Below are 22878 nucleotides of genomic sequence, written 5' to 3' on the forward strand. Positions count from 1 at the left end.
CATAGAATGGTACGTGACTTGGAGGGGAACTTTTAGATGGCACGGTTAGTGCAATGCCTTTACAGCGCCAGTGATCAGGACTGGGGTTTGAATCCAACACTGCCTGTAAGGAGTTTGTATGTTCTCCCCATGTCTGCATGGGCTTTCCCTATTTCCTCCCACTGTTCAAAAAGTACCAGGGGTGTTGGTTAATTGGGTGTAAATTGGGTGGCACACACGTGGGCCGAAATGGCCTGTTACTGTGCTGTATGTCTAAAAAATGTTTAAATTACATTAAATTTTAATATTTAAAAAACAGTTGAGGAATCGGCATTCTCAAGCACCTGATATATTTGTCCAGACCATTGGAAATAGTCTTTCCTATTTTAACTTTAACTTGAGAAATAGGGGGTTATTATTTTATTATTGTTTCTTAAGTTCACAAAACCTGGGCATTTTTATAAACTACTCTATTGCCTCAATGATATATTAATGAGCTCAGTTTTCCTCCAGATTATTTTTTCTTGAACTGTTTCTTGGGCAGTTGCACATTTGGTTATGGGTGGTTACAAATTTGGTAATAGTTTGTAGCATCCCTAGTATAGGGATGCTGGTGCCAGAATAATCTTGGGGCAGTGCATGTTTTAGTCATGTGATTTGGAATGACCCTTTAAATGGGTGAGGTGGGCAAATGGTAACTGTATGAGTGCATTCTGGGAAACACTTAAAGACATTTTTCTGTTTCTGTTGAATTAAGCACTGTTCTTTGATCCCTCCGTGGCAAATTGCAACTTTGATAAAGATCTTTGTAATTATACCGATATTGATGGCACAGGATGGATGAGAATAATTCGAAAACCAAATCCCTTTCGATTTGGAGATCACACAAGTGGAACAGGTAAGATTTAAGTTACGTTTCTGTCACTGCAACTACCTTGCTTTTCAGGGAGGAGATTATTATTAAGCATGATCAATAGATTGAAAACTTAATCGAGACGCTGGTTTTATTTTAAAATAATGCCCATTTGTCAGACTTTAAAGGTGATAAGGTATTGCTGAAAACCATTGTCATGTATATAAAGTTGTCACAAAAAAGTGACTCTTTATTCTTCAGTTAATTTCTTCCTTGCGTGATGCTGGGACACAGAGGGAGAGTTGGAGGGGAGTCTTATAAAGAAAAATTATGTGGTAAATGAGGATTTACTGTTAACAATAACAGTTTTGGAACTGAACCCTGTGTCGGCTGAGACTGCTTACAAAGCAAAAAAAAACTATAGATCCTAATCAAATCTTCAACAGCTTGTGTGGACAGAGAATTAAGTAGAGCTCGAATCAAACACGTTCTTAGTTGAGGAAACGAGGGGTGAAAAGAAATATCTGTGATAAGGTGGAAATCAAAAGAGACTGAATGATTTCGATGTTGGTGTGTTGGCTGAGAGTAAATCAATCACAGCTGATCTGTCTGGAGGAAGCAGAGGAGATGGATGAGGGCAGTAGAAGGAAAAAAAAACTATGCTCCCTCTGAACAATGCAACAGGTAGATATCTGAAACATCACCTTTTTTTTGGCCCAACTGCTACTGTATCCATCCTTTGATATTAATTAACTTTTTTTGTGGTCATTTGAAATTATACTATTATAGTTTGTGTACTTCATGTGTGGCTACAGTAAAGCAAGAATTAATCTGTACATTGTACTTACAGAACACTACAGCACAGAAACTAGACTATTTGGCCCTTCTAGTCTGTGCTAGTCCCAATAACCTGCACCCTCCAGACCTCTCCCATCCATGTATCTAATAGAACCATGCTTATATGACAATAAACACACATTGAACATTAAAAGAGTTGTGGCAAATAGTGTGCAGGTCAGTCAGTGTTTATGGAAAGAGGAAGCAGTTAATAGTTCAAGTTGATGATTTTTCTTCAGAGTTGGCCAGAGCTCATACAAACAGGAATGCTGGTTACATGTAGCTGTGTTGGTATGGCTTTCCTCCGGGTGTTCCGGTTTCCTTCTACCCTCCAAAAAATACACAGGGTTTGTAGGTTGTTTGGGGTATTTGGGCGGCACAGGTTTGTGAGCCAAAAGGGCCTGTTACCGTGCTGCATCCTAAATTTAAAAAAAATAAAATTAAAATAAACAATGTCTCATCTTTTGACTCAACATCAAATTCGAGTAATACAGATAACCAGCATTTCCTGCTTCTATGAGAACAGGCTAGTTTTAATGAAAATTCATCATTCTGAAATATTAACTGTTTTTCTCTTTCTCCACAGATACTTCTTAATCTTCAAGCCTTCACCTCCCCCTCTAGGTCAGCACCACTGTCACGTCACTCACTCTCCACCCAATCACAGACATTCCCTTTGTTCTCTCTATATCTTCTCTCTCTGCAAATTTAAAACACTCCACACTCTCCGCAACAATCCCAACATCACCATCAAACCTGCAGACAAAGGTGGTGCTGTTGTGGTCTGGCGCACTGACCTCTATCTGGCCAAAGACAAACGACAATTTCAGACACCTCCTCTTACATGCCCCTCCAACAGGACCCCACCAAAACTCATCAAACCTCTGTATCACACACTATCTCTGAACTCATCACTCTGGTCACCTCCAACCTCATTGTTTCCCAACCCTGTACCACCCGTTTCTACCTCCTGCCCCATCAAATTGGTCTCCTCTTACCTCAACTTTGTTTTGACCCCTTGGTCCAGTCCCTCCCCACCTACATCCAGGACACTTCACATCCCCTCTATCACTTTAACAGCTTCCAGTTCCCTGATCTTGATCGCCTCATGTTTACCATGGATTTTCAATCCCTTTAGTCCTCTATCCCCCATACTGAAGGCCTCAAAGCCCTTCATTTCTTTCTGGACAATAGATCCAACCAGCCCCCTCCACCACCACCCTCCTCCAGCTGGCAGAACTTGTCCTCACCCCCAATAATTTCTCCTTTGACTCATTCCACTTTTTCCAGATTAAAGGGGTATGGAAACTGAAGGAGTCCCAGCTATGCCTGCCTTTTTGTTGGGTATGTGCAGCAGTCCATGCTACAAGCCTACACAGGCAAGACATAACATAACATATAACATAACAATTACAGCATGGAAACAGGCCATTAGGCCCTTCTAGTCCGCACCGAACCAAACACCCCTTTCTAGTCCCACCTCCCTGCACAATGCCCATAATCCTCCATCTTCTTCTCATCCATATACCTGTCCAACCTTTTCTTAAATAATACAATTGACTCCGCCGCCACTATTTCTCCCGGAAGATCATTCCACACAGCTACCACTCTCTGAGTAAAGAAGTTCCCCCTCATGTTACCTCTAAACCTCTGCCCTTTAATTCTTAACTCATGTCCTCTTGTTTTAATCTTTCCTCCTCTTAACGGAAATAGTCTATCCACATCCACTCTGTCTATCCCTTTCATAATCTTAAATACTTCTATCAAATCCCCTCTCAACCTTCTACGCTCCAAAGAATAAAGACCCAATCTGTCCAATCTCTCCCCATACTCCAGATGCTTAAACCCAGGCAACATTCTGGTAAACCTTCTCTGCACTCTCTCCACTCTGTTTATATCCTTCCTATAATTAGGCGACCAGAACTGCACACAGAACTCCAAATTAGGCCGCACCAACGTCTTATACAATCTCAACATCACCTCCCAACTCCTATATTCCATGCAATGATTGATAAAGGCCAGCATACTAAAAGCCTTCTTCACCACCCTATTCACGTGAGTTTCTACCTTCAGGGAACGATGTACCGTTACTCCTAAATCTTTCTGCTCTTCTGTATTCCTCAATGCCCTCAAGTTTTCCTCTGCAACATCGATGACTACTTTGCTGTTGCCTCATGTACCCATGATGAGCTCATTGACTTCATTCACTTTGCTGTTAACTTCTACCTCAACCTCAAATTCATTTGGCCTATCTCTAGCATTGCTCTCCCTTTCAAACAGATGGCATTAATATTGACTTCTCTGGATTTGTTAAACTCCATCCCACTCTTCTACACCGCCCAATTTCCCCCCCACCATGTCGCCTTTCCCTGTCTCTGTCTCTCCATTCCATCTCCTTTTGCACAAACACGATAAATTTTTACCTTGTCCTTTATCATATTCAATTAACACCTTTTGTTGGTCTGGATTCCTCCCCCATTGTTTGAATTCTGAGACTTTCTAAGATTTCAGGTTTCTGGCTTATTCTGTTTATTCCTTGAAGAAGGGCTCAGGCCTGAAATGATGGCAATACCTTTATTTGCTATAGATGCTGAAAAGACCGGCTGAGTTCCTCCAGTATTTCAGTGTGTTTACTATAATCACAGCATCTGCAGATTTTGGTGTTTCACTAAATTTAAAACATATTTCAGTTCAACTTTTCCTGGTTCTGATGAATGCTATTGTATTGATTCTGTTTCTCTCAACACAACTCCTGAATTATGCAAGGAATAGAAAAACTAATAACAGGAAGGCTATTTCCACTAATAGGTGATACCAGAACTAGGGGACAGCCTCATAATTCAGGGGGTGTAGATTTATGACAGATGAGAAGTATTTTCTCTAACCCGTATATGTGCACAAATACTCAGTGTGCACATGCACACTTGCACAAAGCAGACGATGTGTGCGCAAACAAATGTGCGTACATAGATTTCCATTGTATGCATGCACGTATACAGCTTGGAAGAATCACTGATGAGGAGGAACTTCTCCCAGAGTATCTGTGGAATTCTCTGCCCAAAAATGCAGTAGAGGATGCCTCTTTAAATGTATTTAAGACACTGATACATTTTTGACTAATAGGGGAATTAAGCATAATGAGGAATATGTGGAGCCGAGTCCACGGCCAGATCTCCATAATTTTATTGAATGGCAGAGAAGGCTTGACGGGCCTGTTGGCCTACTACAGCTCCTATTTCTCATGCACTTGTGTTCCAGCATTTTATGGCTTCATTCCAAGCTCTTGTTGCTGTTTTGCCCACCAATCTGTGTGACAATACTGTTACTAAGTCATGAGATCAGGGGCTAAAATGCCAGTCAAGAGAGTTGGCTGATTTTCCCAGTGCTGTAATGAGGCGGTGTAGCACAGTTAGAGCTGCTGCTTTTCAAGTGGTTAATCCAATGAATGTATCATCCGCTTACTCATGACAGTCAAAGCAAACACAAGGCATAACTACAGAAGAGTAGGGGAGCTCTCCATAAAGTTGGGCTAAAGGGATGTTTCCACACTTACGACTCTATGACACTGCCCCATGTTTAGCCCTTTATGATAATCATTAATTAAGATTATCTCTTTGTTGGGCACTATCAGTGGCCCCAATAATTGCAATGACAAAGACTTGAGGGGAACGATAGGCTTTATTGCAAAAAAGACTTGAGCTGGCCTGGATCCAGACCAGGGAAGTGCAGGGAAGGGAAAGGTGGCCCGACCTTTATGGCCTGGGTCCCAGGGGATGAGTCCAGGTAAAAATGTCATCAGGGAGCAGGCCAGCCCGAGCCAATTAGCACATACAATCCATACCATTACATTCAACCCCTCTTTTTAAACAGAACCCCCCCCCACTTTTACACAATGAGAGGGGAAGAGAGACAGAAGGGAAAAAAGAAATATTCCAAGAGGTTTAGACGCACTGGCAACTTCCTTCTTCTGCGGGACCGCCGGAGGGCAAGCGTGTCTGAGCATTGCTGTTTGGGAGGTGAAGCAGTTCCGAGGGGAGCAGGAGAGGGAGCAGTCTGGGTTAGGGTGATACTTAGGGGCTCCCAGGAGGAAAGGGGATTTGATGCCTCCCAGAGGACCGATTCCTGGAGAGGAGAGCTGGGTGGCTCGGCCTCCAGTATTGGGGGTGGTCTGCTCCGCGGGGTTGGCTGTGGCAGGCAGTGTGGCTTCAGGAACCCCGGCCCTTGCCAGGTCTCGGATAGGCACAGTGTCCTTGGGGCCATCGAGCTACATCACAAATGTTTATTGTGGGTTGGCATGTATGAGGTGTACTGCTTCCACTGGTGGATCTGTCTTATGGCCTCTTGTGTGTCTCCGTAGCAGGACCGGCCCCAGGGTTGCCAACCAAGGAGGAATGGAGGCAACATTCGCCAATCTCCTGGGGAAAGCAAACAAATTATCATGTGGGGTGGTGGTAGTCACGGTGCACAGGAGCGATCAGATGGCGTGAAGCGCTTCGGGCAAAACGTCCTGCCAGCGGGACACCAGTATGTTTTTGGACCTAAGGGCCAGGAGCACCGCCTTCTAGACGGTGGCATTCTTCCTTTCCACCTGGCCATTACCCCTGGGATTATAGCTGGTTGTCCTGCTGGTGACTATACCTCTGGCCAGGAAGTACTGTCACAGTTCCTCACTCATGAACGAGGTCCCGCGATGTACTCGGGGTACCGGAACAGGGTGAAGATACGGCGTAGTGCCTTGATTACAGTCGCCGAGGTCATATCTGGGCAGGGAATAGCAAAGGGGAACCTGGAAAACTTGTCCAACACCGTCAGGAAGTAGGCGTTCCTATTTGTAATGGGTAGGGGACCCTTGAAATTGACACTGTCATTCAAAGGGACGGGTGGCCTGGATGAGGTGTGCCTTCTCGGGCCGGTAGAACTGTGGCTTACATTCAGCGCAGATCTGGCAGCGCCTGGTCATGGACCGAACGTCCTCAATGGAGTACGGGAGGTTCTGAGTCTTATCGAAGTGGTTCAACCTTGTGACTCCGGGGTGGCACAAACTGTCGTGGAGGGTCTGGAGATGGTCAAGATGCACACTGGCGCTCGTTCCTTGAGATAGGGCATCTGGGGAGTCGTTGAGTTTACCTGGACGGTACAAGATATCATAATTATAGATGAGGAGCTCGAACCTCCACCTAAGAATCTTGTCATTCTTGATTTTACCTCACTATTTAATATTAAACATGAAAGCCTCTGGTGTGTCAGCAAGGTAAAACGTTTACCGGCCAGGTAATGTTGCCAGTGGCACGCCGCCTCAACTATCGCCTGGGTCTCCTTCTCGACTGAGGAGTGAGATACCTCAGGACTGTGCAGGTTGTGGGAGAAAAAAGCGTCTGGCCTGCCTGCCTGCCTGGTTAAGAGTGGCGGCCAGTGCGAAATCGGAGGCATCGTTCTCCACCTGATACGGGATGGACTCGTCCACGGCATGCATCATGGCCTTTGCAATGTCTCCTCAGATCTGGTAGAATGCAGCTTGGGTTTCCACCGATAATGAGAAAGTTGTTGACTTAATTAAGGGATGGGCTTTATCAGCGTAATTGGGCATCCATTGCGCATAATAGGAAAACAGCTCCAGGCTGTTTAGCGCTTTTAGGGTGTTTGGGACTGGGAGCTCCATAAGGGGTCGCATACGGTCGGGGTCCGAGGCAATGACACCATGTGCCATGACACAACTGAGAAGGGCCAGACGGTCTGTGTTCAACACACACTTGTCCTTACTGTACATCAAGTTGAAAGATTTGCCGTACGCAAGAACTTAGCGAGGTTCATGTCGTGGTCCCGTTGGTCGTGACCGCAAATGGTGACATTGTTGAGATATGGGAACGTCGCTGTCCACTTGTGCTCCTCCACCATCCGATCCATGACCCTCTGTAAAGCAGAGACACCATTATTAACACCAAAGTGGATCCGCAGGAAGTGAAAAAGTCTGCCATCGACCTCAAAACCCGTGTAGAGCTGGTCACTTGGGCAAAGGGGAAGTTGATGATAGGCCAACTTGTGTGACCTTAACGACCAAGTCAGCTATCCGGGGCAGTGGGTACGCATCCAACGGGGTGAAGCACTTGATGGTTTGACTATAATCAATCACCATCTGGGGCTTTCCCGCCCCTCTGAACACAAGAACATGTGCCCTCCAAGGGCTGGAGCTAGGGGCTGTGATCCCCTCTGCCAAGAGTCTGAACCTCAGCCCGGATGAACACTTCCCTTCCATGCTAGAGCACCTACTCTTGGTGGTGATCGGTCTACAGTCCGGGATGAGGTTCGTGAACAGTGACGAAGGGGCCACCCGCAGGGTGGTGAGGCTGCAGGGTGGTGCCAAAAGCTGGGTGCTGGTTTTGGAGGGGGGGGGTCTATAAGCTGTGGGTTATAATTGATGAGCAGGGGTTGGAGTCCCCCAAACGCTCCTGAACTGACTCTGGAAGTCGAGGCCCAGGAGGATCGGCGCACAGAGCTGGGGCATGACCAACAATAGAAAATCTTTATAACACTACCCCCCCCCCCCCACCACCACCGATGGTGACATCACACAGTACCCCCAGATACCAGTTCACTGGCCTTTCGCTGCCATCGACACATACCTTGTCATTGGCCAAATGGGGATCAAGAGTCTACGGGCCACCTCGTGATGGATAAAACTTTCAGTACTGCCACTATCAAAGAGGCAGTTTGATTTGTATCCATTCACCTCGATCTGCATCATGGAGTTCATGATTGAGTGAGGGCTGGCTTGGTCCAAGGTGATCAATGCCAGGATGGGTGCGTTGTCTTTATCGTCGGTAGGGAAGCCGAAACCCATGATGGCGGCCTCCATGTTGACCACGCTGCCAGCGCTGGTGAAGAAGGCAGAAGTGACGTCATCAGGGGCAGAAGTGATGTCACTGATGAGGATTGCTGGTGCGTAGAGGATGGCGGCGGGAGCGGGTAAAATGGCACTCGCCTTACTGTGCACACGACCAGCACTGGAAGCTCCTTGGCCATACATGCCGCGCTGCTCTGGGACGGGGATCTGGACCTGCAGACATGTTGATAGTGGCCCTTTCTCCTGCAGCCCGAGCAGGTAGCACCTTTTGCGGGGCAGAGACGTCGTGGGTGACTTGCCTGCCTGCAGAAGTTGCACCTCGACGATCCCAGTGCTACTGCAGCTGCAGTTGGGTTGGTCGTCCCCGACGCTGATTCCCAGAATGACGGCCATCTTGGTGGCACGTACTGGGTAGGCCCGCTTCTGCCTGATCGACTCCACATGGCGCTGGGCCGAGTCTAGTTGGATCCAGTTGGATCGCCCGATTCAGTGGGAGTTGATCCTCCTCGAGGAGACATTGTCGGATATAGTCTGACCTCAACCCCGACAAGTAAGCGTCCTGGATCAGGTCTTCCACGTACTGGGTCCCCAGTATGGATACCGTGCGGTTCCCCAAACAGTTCTTTTCCAGTGTGATCAGGGCTCAGATGAACTCTTCCAACGACTCACCAGGCTGCTGTTTTCTAGATGCCAGGAGGTAACAGGAGTAGACCTCGTTGATCTTGGGCTTGTATAGCGCCTGTAGTTCAGCCATCGCCTTTGAGTAGGTCATGCTGCTTCGGATGGTCTGGAAAGCCCTCTGGCCAATTCTCGCCTGTAGGACCTTTAGCCTCTTTTCATCTGAATCGACCACTCCAGCAGTGGCCTCCAGGAAGTTGTTAAACCAGTTGACACACTGCTCGAAGAGCTCCGATGCACCCGATGCCCCGATCGGGGTGCAGCAACTTCTCCATTACCAGAGACATTAAAATTTTTGTGCAATAAATTGTTGGGCACTATCAGTAGCCCCAATAATCACAATGTCAAAGACTTGAGGGGAACGATAGGCTTTATTGCACAGAAGACTTGAGCTGACCCGGATCCAAAACTAGGGCAGTGCAGGGAAGGGAAAGGTGGCCGACCTTTATGGCCTGGGTCCCAGGGAAGGAGTCCAGGTAAGAGTGTCATCATAGGGGGGGCCAGCCCGAGCCAATTAGCATTACAATCCACTCTTTATTCCACATTGCTTCCTGTGAAAGCTTGCTGTGCATATACCGTATATACTCATGTAAATACGGAGTTTTTTGACCTCTTTTAAATTTATGGGGTCGATTATTACATGGATACTACTTTTGACCATGGTAAGTATCTGCATTCTTTGAGGTGTTGGGCATTCCAATGGGTCGGCGGGCGGTTGGGACCAGAAAGTAAGTCCTCAATTGAGGCATCAGGAGCTTCTCTGGACAGGTGGCTGGGACCAAAATTGGAAGGGTGGGTTGGGGGGGGGGGGGGGGTTGACTTTTTACATGCAAAAAAATGGAAAATACAGTACCATATTTTTGGTCCAAAAATAGGGGATTGACTTTTACATGGTATTGACTTTTACACAAGTGCCTGTGCCACTTCATAACAGTGAGTTTTTAAAATAGGCTGAGACATTTTGAAGGCAAAGAAGGTGTGATAAAATACATACTTTTATATAGAAGAAAAATTATCAAGGAAAATCTATCCGATTTATTTTCCAGTCAAAAATTTTAAATTTTAAAATTTAGACATACAGCACAGTAACAGGCCATTTCAGCCCATTGAGCCGTGCTGTCCAATTACACCTGATTGACCTACACCTCCAGTATGTTTTGAACGGTGGGAGGAAACCGGAGCCCCTAGGGAAAACCCACACAGACACGGGGAGAACGTACAACCTCCTTACAGACACCACGGGATTCCTACCCCGATCCCGATTGTTTACGCTGTAACAGCATTGCGCTAACTGCGACACTAACCGTGCCACCCTACGGTAAGAAAAATATCAGTTGGGTCTCATGTCTGCTACCCTCTGTCCTGCATGAAAACCCATCCCTTAAAGGTGATCTGTCACAGAGTGGTAGGATGTAGATATGTTATTTTGATCCACTAATCTCACTCCACCAGAGATGGCTTTACTTTCAGCTTCCACACTTTGAAATTTGTACAGATGGAGCTGACCTTGGCCATCCCAATTCATCCTTTTCCCATTGAATGTACTATTTGGCAACCTTCTCTTTTATAAAAGAAATCAATTAAATTATATTTTATTTCAGATTTCTAGAGTTTCATGGAGAGTCACAGACACATTCTTGTATAAGATAACCATTGAATATAACACATTGTTACATTAACTGAAATATAATAGTAAGATAAGATTAATTATTGACTGACAACTTCTCTGGCCTTATAAAAACATGAGATGGGAGAAGGAGTAGTCCTGATGGTAACTGGGCGATGACCAAAACTGAGGACAATGCCCTGATGTAGACATCTTAGAATCGATGGGCCAGATCCTGCTGGATCTGACCCATTGCCTGTGCTAATGAGAGAAGAGAGAGAGATTGTACACCCATCCCAATGTATTTCCCCTGCATGCTTAGCAGCACCACATGAGATCCTACCACTCATACACATGCTGGGTCAATTTACAATGGCCAAATAACCTCCCAACCCAAAAGTCTTTGAGATGTGGGAGGAAACCAGAGCACATGGGGGAATCCCATGTAAGTACAAGGAAAACATGAGAACATATGCAATACCTGAGGTCAGGATTGAACCTAGGTCTCTGAAGGTGTGAGGTGTCACTTTGCCATGAGTTTGATGGCATCCCCCTTGATGGAAACCAGAGATGTCATTGAATTGATGCCTTGACTGGAAAGGAAAAGGATAAAATGGCACCAATTTTTTTTTTAAAGCTTCATTTTCAATCATGAATTCAATGTAGTCTGGAAGTTTCTGTGAAGTATTTTGTTGTGTGGCAGCATGTGTTAATCTCTTCACAGCAGCTGTGTTCTTTAACTACTCTGGCTCAATTTGAACAGCTGGTTGGAATCCAAACTAAGAACTTTAAATATTAAAATGTCCAGTCGGGGATTCAAAAGCATTTTCACACAAAAATTGTGGGGAAATGTAGTTGATTCTGGCAAATATCAGAGATGCGTTTAAAACTAAATACAATCTGCTGGAGGAAGTTTAGCAACATCAGTGGGAGAAAAAGAATGGTTGCCCTCTCAGGCCGAAATGCTTCATCGAGACATTTAACTTCAGGTTCCTGTGTGTCTCCTGCATTTAAGAATATGGGTTTCAAATATTTGGAACACAATTTTAGAAGTACAATTTTGGTCTCGGTACATCTTTCATGCCCCCACCCAAATAGACATGAAAATAAAGGCATGAGCATGTATGTGAGGTCTTAACTGATGATGGTGGGAGTTTATTGTCATTTTCATAAGTTACAATGAACAAATCCACTAAAAGTCTTGGTGCTGGAGCTGCACAAATATGTAAAACATGCTGACAATGACATCGCTTTAAATGACTTGCAACGCAAGTTCCTAACACACATATTCTGACATTCTCATGTGAAAACTGTAGCTGTTTCACTGAAAATGGTCTTTCAATTTATGATGGTTGTCCTTCATACCCATTCGTAAAGGGTGGTAGGTGGGTAGAGACCAGAGAAATTCCTTTGCATCCTCGGGATTTGATGCATGATCACCATTATTAGAAGATTTGAATTTAAAACTTTGGAAACAGGCAAATGGCTATAATTTGAGAAGTGCAGTGCCCTTAGAAGATTTTAAGAGTGGAGGAGGCTGTAGAATCAGAGAGGGGAATGTTTTTAGATAAATAAGGTTAAAGATTTTAAAATTCAAGTTCTGAGGGACTTGGAGCCAGTGTAGATGGCGAGGTGGTCAGGAAAGAATTTGGGTGACAAGGACCAGATGTGAGTTAGGGATTGGGTGAACTCAAGCTTATGTCCAATCTCGTGAATGTCTGAACCCAATTAAGCTGACTGCTGGTCTTCTTAGGACTCTCATTAATTTATAGGCCACAGTGACTTGTTTTCCTAAAAAGGGAGAACCATTCAGAGTATAGCTAACGAGAAAATAAGAATGTGGCAGCATTAGTTGGGAAGATATTTTGTGAAATGCAAGTCCTATGATTTTTTTTCTGTCAATCTCTCGGAAGTGCCTAAGATTTTTTTGCACTAATTCAGCAACAGATACTCTCTGACTTTTCACAGGTGGCTTTCTTATTTCCAATGCAAGGTTTGGACATCACCAGAAGTATGTCACACATCTAATCAGCCCACTTTTACTAGCCAATCTCCAGTACTGCTTGCAGTTTTTCTACGCACTGAATCATTTCATATCAGAAGACGCCCTTGCTGTGTACATCTATGATGAAATGGACCAAGTGCAGGAAAAGATTTGGACAATTCCAAAATCACCCACTAGAATGTGGATTCAAGCAGAAGTCAATTTCCAAAGACTGGAACCCACCAAGGTAAACAACTCTGTTTTCAATGTCCACCAAGCCCCACTCCCCTGTTGTGCTTGAGCTCACAAACCCACACTGATTCTTGATTGAGCAGCATTACGATTTTAAAAATGGTTATGATTATTGATAAATTCTCCTTAGCACTGGTTCTCTCTAGCTATGTAAATAGCTTCAACTATACCTCCAACTCCAAAACAAGATCTCACTCTGTGCTCCTCCAATCCTGTCCTTTTAAATGTCCATGAATTTAATAAATCCACCATTACCAGCTCTGACGTCAGCTGCAAAGTTTCTGAGACCTGGAATATTTTCCTTAAATCTTCCATCTCTCTACTATTTTAGAGCAAAGTTCCAGCTGTAAAGAGCAACTTTAAAATCTAAGTCGTATAGGATCACTTTGTAACACAAAATCATATAGGAAGAAATCCTTTGATGTGATTATAATGTGTATAACAATAAAGCAATAGTGGATCACTTATACTCAGAAACATAGAAACGTGGAAAGTAGGTGCAGGAGAAGGCCATCAGCTATTCATGTTGCTGCACCATTCACTGCAATCATAACTGACTGTACTCTGCAGTATCCTTTTCCTGCTTTCTCCCCCTAATCCTTTGACACCTTTAGTCATGAGAGCCACATCCATATCCGTTCTGAATATATCTCAAAAATTGGCTTCAACTGATTTGTGTTTCAGGAAGTTCCATAAGTCCATCACTCTCTGAGTGAGGAGGTGTCTCTTCATCTCATTCCTAAATGGCTTCCCCTTGTCCTTAGACTGTGATCCCTTTTTCTGGACTTCCCCAACATGGGAACATTCATCCTACATCTAACCCTCTTACAAATTCTTCTAAATTCCAATGTAAGACTATCTGGTCTTACATATATATGTCAGTCCTGCCATCCCAAGATTCAATCTGATGAACTTTCACTGCACTTCCTCAATAAAAAGAATGCCCTTCTAAATTAGGAGACTGAAACTGTTCACTGTGCTCGAGGTGTGCCTTCATGAAAGTTCTATACAACTTCATTAAGGCCTCCCAGCTTTTATATTCAGACCCTCTCACAATAAAGGCCAACATGTCATTTGCTTTCTTCACTTTCAGCTAGATCTGCATGCCATCCTGCAATGACTCCCAAATCTTTTTACGCCTCTCCTTTTCCTAATTTCTCACAATTCAGTTAACAATCTGCCTTCCTGTTATTGCCACAAAAGTGAATAACCTCACACTTATCTGCATTATACTCATTTATTGGCACGGTTGTTGTAGCGGTTAGTGCAACACCTTTACAGCGCCAGCAATTGGGATCGGGGTTCGAATTCCGTGCTGTCTGTAAGGAGTTTGTACGTTCTCCCCATGGCTGTGTGGGTTTTCCCTGGGGCTCCAGTTTCCTCCCACCCTTCCAAAAAAGTACATAGTGTGCAGGTTAATTGGATGTAATTGTGTGACACAGGCTCATGGGCCAGAAGGCCCTGTTAATGTGCTGTATGTTTAAATTTAAATTTAAAAAATTTAATTTAATTTAAAATCAAATCTAGCATACATTTTCCCTCTCCCCAAATCAGTCCAAGTCATCCAGAAGCCTCTTGGAGTTTCCCTTACATCTCACTCTGCTACCCAGATATTACATGCAATTCCTTTGTCTAGATCATCAATATTTACACTGAACCTTGTGTGGTACCCCACTAGTAACTGCCTGTCACTCCACTCCAAATACACACCAATTACTGTATATTTGGATAACAGACTCCGGCAGTTTCCCCACCACTGAAATCACACTAACCTGTCTACAATTCTAATTCCTCTGTCCCTCCTTTCTTAAAATGTGGTGTCATATTAGCTACATACTCCAATCCAAAGGAACCAATTCAGTCTAGAGATTTGAACTGTTCTTCATTTTAAAAAAAACATTCACTTTCTCTACCTAATATCTGCTTTGAAATATATTCAATGAAAGTGCAACATCTTTAATTTTCTCATAATTTTTTGTTTAATTTTTTAATTAAATTAAAATTTCTTATATTTAGACATTTCAACTATTTTGAGCAGCAATGCTAACAACTTAACAAGCTAGAATTCATCAAAACATAGGGCAAGATTTCTCTCTCTCTCACACACACGTGCGCGTGCATACACACAGACAGACAGACAGACACACACACATACACACACACACACACATACACATACACACACACATCACATACACACACACCACATACACACACACATCACATACACACACATCACATACACACACATCACATACACACACACATCACATACACACACACATCACATACACACACACATCACATACACACACACACATCACATACACACACACATCACATACACACACATCACATTCATACACACACATCACATGCACACGCACACACACATACACACACAAACACACACACACACACACACACAGAGTTCTGCAAGATTTTGGAAAAAAATTTGTAAAAACCAAATAACATGCGAATTTGCATGTTCCTTGAGCTCAAATATTCACATAACATATTCTTCATCAAATTAAATGCATAGTACACTACATTAAGTTCATTCAGAATTAAAAGTACAGCATAATTTCATTAATTTAAATATTTTTCTTTCTTTTATTGATTTTTGGATTTTTTTTGGCTAATCAGTAATCATTAATGATATGATCAGACAATTAACACAGCAATTACACAGCTTTTATTGGTTTTAGCCCCTTTCACACTGCCAATTCTGAGTGGATTAGCTGGCTAATTTAGCGGGTCCATTCCTGGTAATCATGTGGTGTGAAATGTCCCAACCTGGCAGGGCACATTAAATTCAACTCGGCTCTGATACTTGGCCGGGCTCTGACATTTGCCCCTACCGAATTAACTCACCAATCGCCTTCTGGCGGTATGAAAGCGCAACCTGCTCTTGGATTATCACCGCTGGAGGCGGGCCCCCCCCCCTTAAAAAGCCTGGTTGCCAATTAATCGGGTAAATCATGGTGTAGCAGGAAAGGCTCCAGAGTGTGGCACGTCTGGTAAGTTTACTTGGTTCCTAGGAGGGTTGGCTTTGTGAAAATTGAGTTTTTATACAATTGAAATGGAAGAAAGTAAAAATCAATTTAAATGTTTATGGGAGCAACTGAAATTTTGTAGGTACAGCACACTGTATCCATGATGGTGGAAGGAGTGAATATTTCAAATGGTGAATGGAATGCTAATCAAATGGGCTGCTAGGTTCTGGAGATACTGAACATCTTAAGTGCTATTGGAACTGTACTTATCTAGTATTCCATTACCGTCCTGCTAGGTATATGGGGGATGGCTGAGGGGAGCCGGTGGGTGGGTTATGCTCTGGAATTTGACTTGAGCTCGTAACTTTCTCTTTTACTGGTGAGATATCAGACAAAATCATTATTTCCTTCACAATTTTTCTCACTATTAAGGAAATTTTGAGGCCCAATCTCTTAGCTGAGCAATATAAATATCATTAAATAAACTTGGATGTGTTCTTCTTGGTATCGTAGCCAATATTTATTCATTAACTAACATCACTAATGACATATTATAATGGTCACATTGTAGGGTTTTGCTGTGCATAAGTTGGGTATCTTTCCAGCATTACAATATCTCATGAACACTTGGAGGTTATGAAGTCCACAAAAGAAATGCACACTTTCTCTTTAACTCTGGCTAATAGAAAATTGTTGGTTTAAAATGATTAAAGGTCAAATTGAACTGTTTCTTCTCAGAATCAGAATTTATTGTCATGAACATGTCAAAAAAATTGTTTTTTTGGCAGCATTGCAGCGCAGGCAGGGCGTACAGAAAATGGAGGCAACGTTTTAAAATTAGAGTTCGGAAGTGATGTCAATATTAACCTTAACACAAAAAGCAGTTGCACACACTCCTCTAGGGCAACTGGTGGTAAATTGAAAATCTAAAAACTGAGAATGATAGATTTTAGATCAGGAAATACAAATACAAGGTTGGAAATTAGTGTAAAGGTACAAATCAGCCATGATGTCATTGAATTTCAGCTCAGGTTTATGGGCAGAATGACCTCCTGTAGGGTTTCTTTAGCCATTTAAAACCTAATCCTACCTAAATTGTGCTAAAGATTATTTTTTATTCACTTCTCTTTTTTACAAATAGCCAAGTCCTGTTATATATTATCTTCTAACCTCAATTCCAGTTGTTTTAAGGGAAGAGAATATTGTCATGTAAAAAAAAATGATTGTAAGTAATAGTTGTCCTTTCTTTTCCAGATAGCTTTTGTCAGCGTTTGTAAGAACTTATGGAACTGTGGGAAGGTTGCGCTCGATGACATCATTGTAACCCAAGGGGACTGTCAGATTCCTGGAGGTACTGATTGCCTCAAAATACCATTCTTTTGCTAAAAATGTTTATCGATTCTTCATTTTACAATGGAGTAGATTTTAGAAAAAAAATGGTAATCAGTGTCGTGGAGATTACGTTAGTACTTTGAGTAATCATTTTGGTCAGTGTGCTGGGATCAGAAATTAATGGTTATTTTCAGCAAACTTGCACATCTGCAATATGGTTTAAGTTTTGCTGAGGAATCTTGGGCAGAGATCACTAAGATTTCTCAGGAGTGAAGTTAGGACTCAGGCAGAAGTTTGAAAATCTCTATGAACAGCAGTTGATGGCGAGCCAGTTGATTTAAAATGTAACATTGTGGGATTTCTGTCAATTAATGATATTAATGGTGGATTTATGGAGAAGGGTTGAAAGTGGCTCAGAATTGAACTGAATGGGAGGACTGATTAAGACATCAGGATAATCTCCTTTTCCAATGGTTCTGTGTTCCTGTATGCTGAGAGGCTCCAATTTTTCTTCTAGTACTTTAAATGACACATCTAGGCATGGTTTACAACAGTGTGGGTTGAAAACAATATATTTGGTTATTCATTCAGTGTGTGGATGTCACTAGAAAGGTTCTTGTTCAATTGCCCTTGAGGAAGTGATGGAAAACTCTCAATCTTTCTTACCAAACAATGCCTATTGTTGTAGAATGGAGCCATCGTCATGGACTTTGATTACATCTCTCCTGGAACACTGCACTGAGAGAACTATATGCAATTCGAGTCTCCTTATTTGAGAAAGGTTACATTAGTTTTGGAAGCAGTAGGAGATTCACCAGGTTGATTTGGGAAATGAGAGGGTTAGCTTATGAGGAGAGATTGAGTTACCAGGGACTGTACTCACTGGAGTTTAAAGGATGACAGGAGATCTTACAGAAACATAAAATTATTAGAGGAAAAGATAAACGAGAAGCAGGGAGGTTGTTTCCACTGGCTGATAACTCTAGAATTAGGGGACGTAGCCTCAAAGTTCAGGGAAGAGATTTAAAACAGAGATGAGGAGGATCTGTTTTTCCCAAAGAGTAGTAAATTAGTGGAATTCTTCACTTATTAATGGAGTAGAGGCAGCATCATTAAATGTATTGAATACATAAGTAGATATCATGTTGAAGAATAGGGGATTGGGAAAAAGGGGAAAGGTTATGGGGATTGGGCAGGTAAGTGGAGTGTTCCACAGCCAGATCAGAAATGATCTTACAGAATAGTGGAGCAGGCTGAACAGGCCAAGTGGTCAACTGTTACTCCTATTTCTTATGTTTAAGAAGCAGGTCAAGAAATCCAATTTCTCATGGCTCCTGATATGTACTCAGCTCTATGCCTGAAACGTCAAATCTCCGAGCTGGGCAAAAATCTTGATCGACTCCTCACTCCCTGTCACCGCCTTCCCTCTCTGTCACTACCTTTCCTCTTATCGATCTGCAGGAATTTAATGAAAGATCATTCACTTTTTATTAAGGCAAATGGGGAAACAGAAGGCGTTTGAAACATTAAGGTGTTTAAGGTTGTGGGTGGGGGAAAGTTTTAAGGAGGTGTTCAGGGCATGATCTTTTTTACTCAGAGAGTGGTGGGTATCTGGAACGGCCTGCTGGTGAAAATAGATATGATGATAATGGTTACGATGCTTTTAAATTGACACAAAAATGTGGGGACAATGGAGTATATGTGTCGTGTTCCAGCAGTAGAGATTTTGTATAATTTGGCATCGAGTTCTGAACTGAAGGCCTGTTCTTGTGCTGCATTGTTTTATGTTCCATGGGAGCTTGGCCACAGATAGGCCACGTTGAAAGGAAAAGCAGGCTCAATGGGCTGAATGGCCTTAATTTGCTCCAGGCTCTTTTATTCCCACAGTTCAATGCAAAGAATTATTTGAAGAAAAATCCCTGAGGACATTCCTTTTCTCTGCAGGTTCCTGGCTGGCTACTCCAGGGAAGTGCAATTTTGATGTGGATAACTGTGGATTCATCCAGGACCACAATGACAGAAGCAATTGGTACAGAAGAGCAGGCCCTACACCGACATACTTCACGGGTCCCAAAGGAGATCACACCACAGGGGTAGGTGAGTTGTATATTGATAAATATTCTTGAACTATTGTAGCACTAAGTGTTAATTTTCCTTATTATGTGCTGACCATACCTGAACAAGATATTAGCAACCCTCATCCAGAAATAAAATTCTGCAGATGCAGAAAATCTGAAATAAAAACAAAAACTGCTGGAAATGGTCAGCAGGTCAGGCAACATCTGATGATGATTGTGATGAGAGTTTTTTTGGCCATTAGTCAGAAATGCTTGCATACTTTTTGCTCTTTAAACTGATGGGGTTCACTGGAAATTTTTACAGAAAATAGATGCAAGAGAAGGCCATCCAGCCTTTCACACCTGCACCATCATTCAACATGATCATGGTTGATTATGTGACTTCAGGATCAAGTCCTAGTTTCTCTCCATATCCCTTGATCCCTTTTATCAATATACAATATCTAATGAACTGGCCTCAACAATTTTCTGTGGTGGGGCAATTCTATACATTAACAACTCTCTGAGCGAAGAAGTTTCTCATATGGTTTACCCCTTATTCTTAGACTATGACTTTTTATTCTGGACTTGGCCAACATTGGGATCAATCTTCCTGCATCTAACCTGTCTTATCCTGTATGCATTCTCTGTTTCAATGAGATACCCTCTCATTCTTCTAAAACTGAAAGAGTATAATGTTAGTCTATCCAGTCTTTCTTCATACATCGGTCGGTCCTGGAGTAAGTCTGGTGAATTTTTGCTGCACTCACTCAAAAACAAGAATGGCCTTCCCTCAAATTAGAAGACTAAAACTGTATACGATACTCAAAGTGTGGCTTCACCAAGGCCCTCCTTGGTTCTATATTAAAACATTTCATCTTAAAGGCTAACATACCATTTTCCTTCTTCAATGCCTCTGCACCGCACTATTAAACTACCGTACAACATGTAAAGGAAATTTAAATATGTGTTTGAACGTTTGGGAGTAACACGCAAGAGCTGGAAAAATGTGCTGGTCCAACACCATGAAAATTCTGAGAGGGGCAGATTATTGAAGTTTTACTGTAGAGAGAAATTGAACTTGGGGCACCCAACTTCTAAGAGTATTTTAAGCAAGCACATGATTCTTAATGATTTGCAAAATGCTGTGCATTTTGGTTTCATTTGCTTTCTAATAGTTTGACTAAAACAAGGACTTCCGATCAATATTTAAGGTGAAGCACTGATCATTTAGTTTGTTCTGAGCTGGGTCTCTCTGTAGAATGAGGGGACTTGGAAGCCTTGTGTTTCCTTGTAGTGAGGATGTGGGCCAGTTGTGCCATACTTATGTTGGAAATCTGAAATAAAACCAGATAATACTGGAAACACTCCACAAGTCAGGCAGCATCAGTAGACAACAGTTAATGCTGGATGCAATAGCCCAGTCACAATTCTTAAGAGCACAGAAGTTTTCCTGGTTTCCTGCTGATTATGTGGCCCTCAGCCAACATCACAATGTTGCCCTTTAGCTTTATCCTTGGCATTCCCCCAATCTCTCAGTATTGGCCCTATCAATTTCTGCCCAGAAACTTTTATGTTTCTCATTCTTCTAAATGCAGTGCAATTAGTTTTTTTACGATTAACTATAAATTTATCATGGATGTGATGCCAGGAGTGCCAGTCACCTTTCAATGGAAATGGTAGACCAAACGCCAAAGTTGAGAAAATCATTTGTGTGTGTGCTTTTTAGGCATTAAATCTTGAATTGCAAAGTTTCCTGACAAGTGCAAGTCAAACCATCTAAACTCAGTAGATATATTAGCTCATGAATGATATGTTATTGATAGGCAGCCATGTAGAAGGAACTCCAGTGCTTCTTCTTTCTAAGATGTTTCAGGAAATTTGGCATAAATACTCTATCAAACTTAACAGGAGTTGTACTATGGAAATAAGACTGGTTGCATCACAGCCAGGTTTGGAAATTGAAGTGTCCACAAATGCCGAAGGCTGCAAAGAAATGGCAAACCTAGCCAAGTCCATCATGGACCCTGACCTGTCATTCAGTGAAAAAATCTATGTGAAGTGCTGCCTCAATACAGCCAACATGATATGTTGAAAGAGATCATAATTAATGATAGACAATGCTGCAAAATGTCAACAGGTCAGTGGAGATAGAAAGGGTTTGGACAACCTGCTGAATTTTTCTTGCTTGTTCTATTTTTTCAGCTTTCAAATGTATATAGTTGTTTAGATTTTCATTTACTTTGGGAAGAGATAATATTTTGCCAGAACAATACTTCTGTTTCAAAGTGAGATGTCTGTAATCTAATATATTGATTCTTTTAGGCCACTATATGTATATTGAGGCTTCTCATATGAGAAATGGATACAATGCACGACTGTTAACATGGCAGCTGAGAGGATTCATTGGCAAACAGTGCCTAATGTTCTTTTACCACATGTATGGGATTGGAACTGGACTGCTTAATGTTTACTTGAAAAAGGAGAACACACCAGAAATCCTCATATGGAAAAAAAGAGGAGAACAAAGCATATCGTGGATGAAAGCCTCGATAGAGTACAAGTGTGATCAAAGCCATCAGGTTAGTTGTCAAATTTCCACCCCATCTTCACTGTCCATCCTGGCCCTCCATCTGCTTTCCTACCTTCCAAGACATAATTTGTGCCTTTCTTAACTTTGGAAGTGGTTACACTAATATCTCACCAACCATTTTATGTTAATCCAAAATTCTGCTGCCTGTCTCAGTGCACCAAGTCCTATTAATCCATTATCTATGCCTTTGCCCCTGGTTCTTTAATGCTTATTCATTCCCTTTTCAAATCTTCCTCTTGATCTCCTCTGCCAGCTCATTCCAGAAACTATTCCTTTGGTTATAAATGTGTCTCTCCAAATAGTGAGATGCTGTGTGGAGGCTCAGGAGAGATGGACATATCAGTGGGGATAAGATTAAATTAAATAATTATTTTAGGTTATCATTCCTAGTATATGATTCAGGATTGTATTTTAAAGCAGCATGGGCATTCATTTAAAGGAGCTTTGTTAAAAAAAATAGTTTGGGTGCTAGGAGTAAATCTAATAATTATAGGCTTGTAAGTTTGACATCAGTGGTGGGTAAGTTAGTGGAAAGTATTCTTAGAGATCGTATATATAAATATTTGGATAGGCAGGGTTTGATTAGAAACAGTCAACATGCATTTGTGAGGGGAAGATCACTTTTGAGAAACTTTATCGAATTTTTTGAGGAGGTTACTAGGAAGGTTGATGAGGGTAAGATAGTGGATGATGTAATAAGGGCTTTGATAAGGTTCATCGGTGAAGGTTGGTTAGGAAGGTTCAATCATTAGGTATTAACATTGAAGTAGTAAAATGGATTCAACAATGGTTGAATGGGAGATGTCAGAGAGTAGTGGTAGAAAATTGTCAGATTGGTAGTGGTGGTAGAAAATTGTCAGATTGGTGGTG

At 42.4% G+C, this 22878-nt stretch overlaps 2 protein-coding genes across 10 annotated transcripts in view; one reads left to right on the plus strand and one right to left on the minus strand.

The window, feature by feature from the left end:
- Positions 1-22878, plus strand: part of mamdc2a (MAM domain containing 2a) — a 163195-nt gene that overhangs the window by 100939 nt on the left and 39378 nt on the right. For 4 of the 5 annotated variants that reach the window (XM_069922560.1, XM_069922552.1, XM_069922534.1 and 1 more), the window contains 5 exons: positions 737-877; positions 12763-13025; positions 17281-17377; positions 19303-19455; positions 21741-21997. In XM_069922560.1, the coding sequence (XP_069778661.1) occupies positions 737-877; positions 12763-13025; positions 17281-17377; positions 19303-19455; positions 21741-21997 (911 nt within the window). Of the gene's footprint in view, positions 1-736; positions 878-12762; positions 13026-17280; positions 17378-19302; positions 19456-21740; positions 21998-22878 lie in introns of those variants that run through there. The other variant, XM_069922568.1, reaches the window with a different exon arrangement.
- LOC138755869 (uncharacterized) overlaps positions 1-22878 on the minus strand; it is a 134682-nt gene that overhangs the window by 52558 nt on the left and 59246 nt on the right. For 2 of the 5 annotated variants that reach the window (XR_011352604.1, XM_069922616.1), the window contains exons 4-5: positions 7459-7579; positions 5339-6796 (exon numbers count right to left, since the gene is read on the minus strand). The exons of 1 other annotated variant lie outside the window; for it this stretch is intronic. Coding sequence is in view for 3 of the 4 variants with exons in the window: in XM_069922616.1 (XP_069778717.1) it covers positions 6534-6796; positions 7459-7579 (384 nt within the window). In the remaining variant the exon portion in view is untranslated. Of the gene's footprint in view, positions 1-5338; positions 6797-7429; positions 7580-22878 lie in introns of those variants that run through there. 2 more of the 5 variants (XM_069922624.1, XM_069922634.1) reach the window with 2 other exon arrangements.

This window comes from Narcine bancroftii, chromosome 1, assembly GCF_036971445.1.
Source record: "Narcine bancroftii isolate sNarBan1 chromosome 1, sNarBan1.hap1, whole genome shotgun sequence".
Classification (NCBI taxonomy): Eukaryota; Metazoa; Chordata; class Chondrichthyes; order Torpediniformes; family Narcinidae; genus Narcine; species Narcine bancroftii.